The 11,125-nt window shown below is 29.7% G+C and overlaps 1 protein-coding gene across 2 annotated transcripts; it reads right to left on the reverse strand.

The window, feature by feature from the left end:
* Positions 1-205: 205 nt before the first annotated feature.
* On the reverse strand, positions 206-7,611 carry LOC124930661 (BEL1-like homeodomain protein 4). 2 transcript variants are annotated; one of them, XM_047470993.1, is made up of 6 exons: positions 7,277-7,611; positions 6,265-6,917; positions 5,906-6,175; positions 4,843-5,237; positions 4,189-4,249; positions 206-934 (listed from the first exon to the last, which is right to left on the reverse strand). In XM_047470993.1, exons 2-6 carry the CDS (start codon positions 6,790-6,792, stop codon positions 479-481), a joined length of 1,710 nt encoding a protein of 569 aa, XP_047326949.1. In that variant the 5' UTR covers positions 6,793-6,917; positions 7,277-7,611; the 3' UTR covers positions 206-478. The 2 variants fall into 2 exon arrangements, with proteins under 2 accessions (XP_047326949.1, XP_047326950.1); XM_047470994.1 differs by lacking the exon at positions 7,277-7,611 and having other exon boundaries at positions 6,265-6,939.
* Between the last annotated feature and the right edge of the window lie 3,514 nt (positions 7,612-11,125).

Here is an 11,125-nt window from a genome sequence, read left to right on the forward strand (position 1 = left end):
TTATTTTGTGTCTCGAATATGATATGAGTGGAATATGATATGAGTCGTGTCACCTACCATGGTAGTGTGCCAAAGTATACTATCTATTATTATTTTTATTTTTTTATTTTGTGAATACTCCTTTTATTTTACTAATATTAAGGCATTATTGGGATGTGTTTGTTTCTATTACATTGTACCATCTATGCTGAATTATATATAAATAAAAGACCATTATACATACATGCATTTCAATATAAGTGATTGTTTAAGTTTTGACATAACAATTACTATTACATCATATTAATTTCCCTAATTAAGTTTAATTTTCATATACACTCCTTTATAAACATATTCATAAGCTAAATTTTATGATGTTGTAGAATGCAGAGAGAATCCAAAACCAAAGACAAACATTACTTCAACTATATTATTTTCTAAAACAAAACAAAAAAACTTGGTCCCCCTTCATTAATTCTACTTTCAAAATCAAATATTTTCAACAGGTTCTGAATTCCCTAGTCGGAACCTGGCCTTCTTGCGCATTCCCAGCATGCCGGAGTCCCAAAGTGAGGGAAACGTCCCCATTGATTCTCCCAAACACAAATTCTGACGGATTGACGACGGAAGCCTCTGCAGACAGCCAAGGGTAGGATTGAGCAGAGGAATCAAAGAATTTGTTTCCGTTTGAATTAATGATGAAAGTGTCTGCCTGAGAGGAGGGGGCATTGATCACATGTTGTGGCGCCCTTTGAGCGGAGAAGGTGCTTGGACCCTCTAAGGAGGAATGCGTTAATGGCGATGCTGCGGTCTGATCTTGGTCGGCTGAATTAAGCTTCTGCTCTGTATCTGTGGCAGTTGTTTCAGGCTCTTCTTCTTTGGCATCTCGTTGGTACATTTCTTCGACCATGGGTTTCCACAGACGAACTCTTGCATTTATGAACCAGTTTGATACCTGAGTCATTTTGATGATGGTAAATAACTAATATTAGCTTGTTCGATCAGCAGAATAAACAGAATCAGTATTAATGGGACATATATATATTTTCATGGAATCAGACACCGTGTTTTTCAGGTGATAATTCGCCGGAGTTAGATGGGATGTAATTAAGTCTCTTTTTCTTAAAAGGTAAATTTGTGTACGGCCAATTTTCAAAAGATGCATGCTCAGTTGTCTGTCTGTCAATCAGACAGGGAAAAAGGTACAATAATTTGTTTGTTTGGATTGTGTTATTTCAAAATCATTAAATAACATCATTGACTAAAATATATTAATAAGTTTGGTTTAAGATTTTTTTTATCTAAATAAGGCGTTTTTTTATGATCTCAATTATTGAACAAGGTTATTTAAATAACCTAAACAAGACTTAACTATTTTAATTTTTTCTCTACATTAATCTCTTATCACCGTTGAAGTCGAAACCAAGAGAATAGTGGACATTAAGAAGATTAAGATTTGAAGTTGCTATCCAAGTTAGAAGAGACCAAATATATATATATAAAAGGCTTCGAAACATTCTCTTACACCCAAGTTATGAGATTTGTTATTTCATCAATTCAGGATTCAATTCAGGTATCTATCTGAGTTAGTGTGGACTTAAAAGAAAAATTATGTGGGCTAAAAAGAAATAATAACAAAATTATTGATAAAACAAGGGAATAAATATAAGTTTTGTCCTTTTTTTTTAAATTAGATAAACAAATAATGAATTAAATAAAAATAAAAATAAAAATTATAGGTAATGCCGACGTATTTTATCATATATATATATAATTATATTTATTTTTTCAGCGTAAACTCGGCCCTAAATGAGTCAACGCCACATCTATCTAAATGGAATATGATCCCTCATTTCTTAATTTTGCTTTGCTCTTTGAACATGTGGCATGTGGTGTTGTGACGGTGAGGTTAGCATCAAATTAATCGATGAGATTCGAGACGTCATGGACCATAGACAAGTAGTTCGTTGGCCACTTTGTAGCAAAAGTCGATGTTGGTTGGAGAGGTGTTTGATATGTGAAGGTTATATCTATTTTTGCAATAATTTAATTATTAATGAGTTGGAGGCATGAGAGTTGAAGTAGTTCACAATGCATACCACGCTTCTCGTCAAGAATTTAAAATATGTCCAACAAGTACAGTTTTCTCGTTGAATCCAAACGATTTACTTTGAAGTTATGTAGGGATGAATTATGTGATGGTACAAAGCTTAAGTTAATATTTTTTGAGATAGGACTTCTTTGGAGGATTGAGATGTTCTCTTAAATTTTGTTTATCAGGTACGCTTAAATTTGCAAAGGTTCTATAAGGAAGTGGATTTGAGGAGGCGAGGATGGACGTCTTCACCATGTTGTCGCCAATTTGATGTTGTCAAAAATCTTTCACAATGATTTATTCAGTCATTGAGAATATGCAAAAGCAAAAAGAGTAGGGTTGTGCATTTGAGGAACGATAATAGAACGATGCATTTCGGCACTAGAAGAGAGACACTTTGAAGGATGTATTACTAATAATATGGACACTTCCCACGAGAACGAGGTCTCTCTATGGAACCAGTGATGGAGGATGTTAATCTAAGATCTGATAACTTGGCGGAGGGTGACACACATTCCCACTAGAAAGAAGGCAGCGAGCATGTCACATACTAAGAGATGGCCACTGGAATCTACAACTGGTATATATTCAGATGTATGAGGTGGAGCCAAAGTCGCCAATCAAGAGCCACGATGTTGATCATAGTGTTGTGGTCAATAGCATTGAAAACATTATTGTCGACCTTGCGCGGGAGACTAGTGAACCAATGAATACTATTAAAAGTAAGGAGATGAGAATTAAGATCTTGAGGCTTAACGAGGATGATAAGCATGTTTCTTGGATAAACAAGTAAGAACATTAGAAAAGACGGTGGAAATGAATGAGATGTGTATAGAGATGGCAAATGAGATGAGGCATGCAAATTCGGTAACGGGGTTGATTAAGGTTACCCTACACAATTAGGACGCCACGACTGAAGGAATCAAGATTCACTTCCAGTTTGAGCTTCTCTTTGGTGGATCTTCAAAGTATATTTTGTTTGGACTTTGTGTTGATATGAATTGTTATGATGTTTGATTTTGGGATCTTAGATGATTGTGATATTTATTTATTGGGGTGTCATACTTTGTTGGGAAGGGGATCTTAATGGTTGATAGATGCAAAAGAAAGTGAATTTAGTTGGTTAATCTACTATGTAAAAAAAGTGTTAATACCAACCCAAAAAAATAGTTAATATTAAATGTGCAATAACCAGGGTAAAAAAAAAGGTTAACATGGAGGAGTAAATAACCACATCCTTTAAAACGGTTGATAAAAAAAAGCACTACCAACCATTTTTAAAACGCTGTCATATGTATTATAGGGAGGTTGAGACTGTTTCTCCTATACTTTTACGTTATAATATTTGGAACATTTTAGAAATTTGTATTTTGTTGGCTCGAATGTTAAATAATATGTGTTAATTTCTATTGAATTATTTGATTTAAAAATAATTAATAATATTTCAAAAGTTTATTTATGTGATTCACACATAATGTTATTAGCCAAAGAGGTTCATTCTAGGATGTCCATTGATTGTGTCGAGAAATTCATTTATCTGATAAAGATGACTATCTCCGATAAATTTAAGGTTAATTTATGAAAAGAAAGAATTTTATTATAAATTAAAAAATGACTATTTTATTCATATCTTAAATTTACTTGTTTCGGTTAGGTTTTTTAATTTTTTTTTGTTTGTGATCTTTGTAAATATATTAATGCATGGAAACAATGTTATTGAAGGCTTGCTCAAAGTAAAAATCTATATTTTTCCAAAAAAAAAAGTAAAAATCTATATTTAAAAAGATAGATATAATTAAATAATGTAGAATATAAGAGTATGCTATTTAAAAATTGTTAATAAAAATGAAAAAAGAATGGTAGTCCTAAATACCAATTATGACTAATCATTGAGTATTGAAAGCATTTTAGTCAATAATTGTTGCATCATAGGAAGCATTTCATGATAAATAAAATGATATTAATGAACCTCTTTTTAGATTTTTTTTTATTAATTATGTCATCATTTGTTAGGCTTTTGATATGGGTTATTTGAGTTTGAATTATTTAATCATAATTTTGTTTGAATAATAATAATAAATGAGAAAGAGTGCAGAGGAGAGAGGGAGGGGTACCTGATTCTTGGATAGGCCTGTCTGTCGGGACAGCAAATGCTTGTCTGCATCGCTTGGATACCTACACACCAAAAATTACATTCAATAATTCAACTACTAAAATACATGCCTTTTTAATTATTTTATTCAAAAATATTAAACAAATAATTAAACCCTATAATATAAAATTATAACCCAAAAACAAAAACACAATCTTTAAATGAAATATAAAATAAAAGCAATGATTAGATGACAGATTATTTAAATATTGAAAAGAAAAGTTACATTTGAGTTAGCTAGGACAGAATTGCAAAATTATTAAAAAAAAACATAGATCTTGTTCGACCACATATGACAGAGAGACAACACGACGAGACAATGACAATTGAGAAATGGTCTTTTTGGGATCTGTGCTATCTCTTCTACCATTTACTACATCGCCACCAAAACCTAGTAGTGCTTATTTATGGCATCTTACCATCAATTCATTTATTTTGTTCCCATCTTGTCTCAAAAGGATCAATTTTATCAGATCTGTATATTATAATCTTTTGAAAAATGTTAATTGTCTATTTATTAATTTTATTAAGATAAGTTGCATATAATATGTATAGTAATAATGCAAATTTTAGGTTAAATGCATTCGAAACAAAATTAGAAAGTAAGTAGACATACGGATTAAGGAAATGGTCGAAAAGCCAGGCCCGGAGTATATTGAGAGATCGTTCAGGCAAACCTCTTTGCGGCCTCCAAGCTTCCAAGTCTCCCAACATCCCCATTCCCATTTGTTGAATCGCTTTTTGTTGTCTCACCGACTGATCTAACGCTTTTAATCTTGGAGTCTCCCCTTTTGTTATTCCATAACTACCTCCAACCTCCTTCTCACCTAGCATCTCACACGTCGCCTTTAATTGTTCTACCACTGAGTTCCTCACACTCCGAAAATGCCTCGACATTGCTTTTTGTGCCATCGTCGTGTATGTTTTTGCCCCTCCATATCCCATCACCGAGTCAAACGAATTCACCATTCCTCGCATTTTCTCTCTATAACTTCGGTATCTTCCGTCCACCTGCAAATATATCAATTCTCAAAATGACATAATTTTATTTAATTTGCAAAGTCATAGAACTTAAGCATGAATACATGAGCATAATCTATTTTAATTAAGTAGTTGGGTAATAATTTAATTTAACATATAATTTAAACCCCTAAAGTTTGACCACCACAATAAATCATATCAAATTAGGGTTATTGGTTATATAAAATCAAAATTACTAGTAAGAAATGGTCCACAAGTCAACTAGGGCTTAAATATAATTAAATTTAGTTGATTGTGACCAATTAAGTATTCAAGATAATTAATAATTAGTGTGGCTGGTAGGTGTAGGCCATGGATCTTTTATACTAATATCTATTCCTAAATGCAATATTTCTATTATCTTTACCTACTTCAATAATCAAATAAAAGCAAATGTTCTCTTTCAACATAACATGGTCAACCGTACGTGCTACCTATAGATCAAAGAAATTTCAGTTTTTTTACCAATAGGGTATATATATATATATATATGTCATTGTTCATAGAGAGAGATTTCCAAATTAGGTTGTATTTTGTGTTTTAATTCATGCTTCACATCATTGTTCTAGCTTAAACAACAACACATTATGATTAATTACACGTAAATAGGATATATAATTATGTTTCTTATAATATTTTGAGAGAGAGAGAGAATTTGCCTCATCAAGCATGGATATCAATTTGACCTTCCTCCTTTGATACTCACTCTTATCCGCAGCTGAAAGAGTTGAAAAATTCCCCTTTGAGAGGGAAGAAGTGGTGCAGCAAGACCCCACAGCCGTCCGATCAGTAGATGGATCAACTGTCTTCCCAGAATTAGGGTTTACTGTACTTTGGTTCTTCGTCAACCCAAGACTTGTAGTGCTGCAGATCTCTTCCAACAGTTCCTTTGCAGCTTTCCCATATTTGGAATTTCTCATCACATTCACCTGTTATTAATAATATATATGCATGTTGTTATATATAGAATAATTAAATTTGATTTATATTAATACGTCATAGTAATAAACTACAATACCTTCTCAAGAGACGCCCCAAATCCGACAACAAATTGACCTTGATCATGATTTCCCATCCTTACATCCTCAAATTTGATCAGCCCAGTTCCCAAAGGTCTCATTGCTGATGAATTTGAGAGTGATAAAGACAAACCTTGCCCATGATAATTACTAACTTGATTATTATGATCATAATTTTGATGATGATCATCTTCTTCACAGTTACTTGTACTGCTTCCAGGTATCCAATTATACTGATGAACGCCGGATTCTTCTGAATGAAACCCACGAAAGTGGGAATTGGTTTCGTCGGCTACAAAATTATGCCATTGCTGACTATAGTTGTTGTTGTATTGATGAAGATTATTGACGAAATCAACATCGGCTGCGTTTATCTGCGGTTGTTTTTCGTCGGTTTCATGATCGGCCGTTTGCATCCTTTGTTGCCATCTATGATTCCACGTGATGATCTGACTATCCAAGATTCCGGTGGTGGTGGTGGCTGCCGCCTGAGCCAACTGTGAAGAACTGAACATTTCCGACAACATTGTTTTTTCAAGGGCTTAATTATAAGATCTCTCTCTAGCTATCTTTATTCAAGATTTAATCCAGACCTATTTTCTCTTAGATCTGCTCATACCATATAAGTTTGATCTTAATCCTTTCACAAGATCTGTAAATCAAAGTACAAGAACCTAAAAAACATTAATTGGCAGTACAATAATTATACAAATTAACTTATGGGTTTGATTTTATTTGATACAAAACTGATAAAATAGGTAGAATTATATTTATAAAAAAAAAACAAGATCTAAATTAAGTGTCTTCAAAATAACAAAATTATGACCTTAATTAGTACTACTACATCAAGGGGAAGAAGAGAACAGAAAAGACAGATCTGACGACAAGGAAAGGGGATGGGTTTTAAAAATTAATCAATCGAATTGAAAATGAATGATATATAGAGAGGTGTGTAAGTATAAGAATATAGAAGAAGAAGAAATCGATTTAATTTTGTTTGTTTGATTGTACCTGTTGTAGTTACAGTGTAACAGTAGCAGTAGCATGATGAAGAACCTGAAAGGCTGAAACATCCATCGTTTTCCCTTTTTCTACTGTGTTTGAAAGAGACTCACCCAACAAACCCTTATCTCTCTTTCTCTCTCTCTCTTCAAACACAGATGAATAAATTTTGAGCTCAGTCAGTGTCGGCTCTTCGCTCAGAATCTAAAATATTAGAGAAGATTGTTTGAGAGGAGAATTTTGGAAATATATATTTTCACATTGAAGACGACCAATTATTAAGATGAACAATTAAACGAATGAATGAATGAACGAAAGAAAAAAGAAGAAGATAAGAGGTCGTTCTCTTTCTCTCTCCTCCAGTCCCCTACCTTCGTTTTCAACTCAAAATAAAAACTTCCTTTTTTTTCAATATTATTATTTTAATTTATATATAACAAATGAAAACTTCCTACCATATATATTTATATATATAAACACGGCAACTTTAATTTAATTTGTTTTTCAAAAATCAAAGGTATTGTCTATAATATTGTTGTATGTCCTCAATAATGCAAATAATTAATTAAAGAGGAGGTTAGGGTTGATGACGAAAGTCAGTCTGATTCAATTTACAGTTTGGGAAATTAAAGGTAACCTTCTTGGTAATTATATTAAGTCAAGCAGAAGAAATTAGCATATAATTAATTAATTAATAATTAATAAATTTATTAATTAGACAACTTGACATGAAATGGGGCCACAGAAGGAAACAGAAGACCTATAAAAACTTCTGCCGGCTTAATTAATCTCAATTAATTAATTAATTAATTATCATTATATATTATTATAGAGAAACTAGGAGAATATACTATTTTGGTTTGTGTTTTGTCAATACTGACAAAAATAAAATTAAGAATTAAAAATCTACATTTATTTTTTAAAATATTTGATCCATATATACAAATTTATTCAGCACAATAAGTTGACAATTTCATACTTTAAAAAAATAATAATGGTGGATGCACTAAAAAAAATAAGGATAATTTAAGTAGAACAAAAATAAAAAATTATTACATAGAAAAATCAAAAAAATAAAATTTAGTCATAAATTTCAATCGTTTTTCTTTTTCTATAAGAGTAAAAAAAACATAACAGTTTATACTTTGTAAGAAAAATAATATAAAAAATACCAATAAGACACAAATTTAGAAGATCAAGAATTTTATAAGGATTTAGGTGAGAATGAATCTTGATGCTCTTATTTATTATTTACTCTCTTTTATTGTGATTTAATTATTCAATGTTTGGCTTTCTTATTATATATAGATCATTATTAGTCATATATTTTTTTTAAACTCAATTTTGTGTTTTATACTGTATTGTTTTTGTTAGTTTGAATCAAACTTTTACCAATTTGTACAATATTGTGATTGTAATAGTAAGGTAAGGGGGAAATATATATTAAAATAGTTTCACTTTGTAATTAATATTGAATTTGGATTTCAAGATAAGACAAAAGAGAGGTGATGATGACTGTGCTTAATAGTTTCTTTATGGTCATGCTGATATAATATAATATATGTGAAGGAAGAAGGTAAGCAGTAAATTAAACAGTAGCTAGTTAGTACTTACAGCTTTCTCTCTTGGATGTATACATCATACGCATGCAGTTGTTACAAAGGAGGAATGCACCAAACATAAAAAGTAATTCCAATCTCTCTCTATCTTTTTAAAGTAAATTATAAAATTCATCATTTCATTGAAAGGTAAAAACAAAAGTATATATCATACACATCAAAGAAATCCCAATAAATACTAGTCTTACACCTTGTTTCATGTTTGGTTATTTAGGGTTTTTATTGAGTTTTTTTATATAAAAAAAAATTATTTAATAAAAAAGAGTGAATTATAATTATTTGGTTTATTAATGAGTTGAATTTGAGGTTTTAATGGGTTAAATTATTATAATATTTTTCTACATTTAAAATTTATTTGTAAAATATAAAGTAAGAATATTTTAGTTTATAAATATGATACGTGAATTTTGGTCAAACAAAAGTCAAAAATCAAAATCAAAATAGGTCTTAGATTATACACCACACAATTGAAGATTGGAACGATCTTCTTCTAGCTAGTCAACATCAATATTCCTTGTGCTTTAGGAATTTTGAGGGGTGGTAGGTTTCCACAATGGGATCATAGGAGTTGAGAAACGTTTTATGACAAAATATTATTATAATTACACGAATTTACACCTACTATGCAAAAATCAAACCATTAATTAATGTAAATTGTTGCATCACACAAATTAAAAAAAAAATTAATCCCTAAAATAACTGAAAAGGGAATTTTGATCACTTCCTTAAAATTGTATTGTGTATAAGTATTAATATCGATGAAAATATTGTATATATATATATAAAAAAAAAAAACAACTTAAAACAATGGCATCATTAATGTTATGACATACTCCATTAACTATATATATATATATATATATATATGGTAAACAGGATGTTGGTATTGTTACGATTGACATGGTAAATAGTATAAATATAGTTATAAATCCTAATTACTAATAACATTTTTTTAATGTTAACAATAATACAGTAGTTATTAGCGTATAATTATTATTTTCACCATATGGGTAATTGATTAGTACTGGCCAGGCGACTACCTGTGTAAAATAGTAAGTGTCATCAGTACCCTTGATCATTAAGCAACGATAGATGAAGCTTTATCAATGATATTATTTCGGTAATTATAATAAATTCAGTTGTTATCAGTTAATGAAATTTCCTTAAAACACAAAGTAAAAATCATAGTTGTGGAATGTACTGTAAGACCAAACCTTTTACTGTTGCCAAAATAAGAAAATAAATAACTAAATATATTACCAAGGTTGAACCCTATATATGTTAACCTAATATTTAATCAACTAAATTAATTTATTTTATTAATAATAATACAAAATTATTATATTTATTCAACATAGTATAAAATATACATAATTTGTTTTTTTATTGTTTTTTTTTAATATAAGATGATAATATAACTCTTCAATGTACTCTTTCAATTTAAAACGTCAGTATAAAATATACATAATAAACTAAAAAAATAAAAACAATTTAAATTTAGGGCACTCCAAATAATTATGTGAACTATGCACATGCATGCCAAGAAAGTAAACCTCAAGTTCAAAGTATATCTCAACCATTTTGAAAACCTCTCTCCATTATCATGACAATTTAATTGGAAGAATAATGTATTATTTATAAAAACTTGTAAAATAAGTAATAAATATTTTTAAATTATTATTTTATTTTGAATTTTTTTTAATAATTCTAATATATATATATATATAATCTATTTATAATTGTTTAAATCAATGATAATTTCAAATTAAATGTTTTAAACAATATTTTTATTTTGAAGTTTATTACAATGATCTTAAAAAATTATTTAGAATATATTTTATTTAGAATAATTATTAGAATATTAATATATAAATATCAAATCACTAATGATAATTTAAAATAAAATATTTTGAGAAAATAATTATTTAACAAAGACTTTTGTAGTGGTATTAACTCTCATGTAATTTCTTTGAGTGCCATCCCTGTTCCATGTCAAAAATTAACATGCTCCACCTATAACCAAATTTATAAATAAATATTATATTCTTCTCGATCGATTTAATTATGCCATAAAACTTTATTTTGAATGGTTTTCATATTTCACTACTGTTTCTACTAATCATCATCATTACCATTAAAAGTAGAAATTAGGATTTTCCTAAATAAAAAATAATTATCACTCTACATTGTCCATGCAATTATTTTTCGAGTACTTGCAACAATTTGGAATGAGTTGTTT

This window comes from Impatiens glandulifera, chromosome 3, assembly GCF_907164915.1.
Source record: "Impatiens glandulifera chromosome 3, dImpGla2.1, whole genome shotgun sequence".
Classification (NCBI taxonomy): Eukaryota; Viridiplantae; Streptophyta; class Magnoliopsida; order Ericales; family Balsaminaceae; genus Impatiens; species Impatiens glandulifera.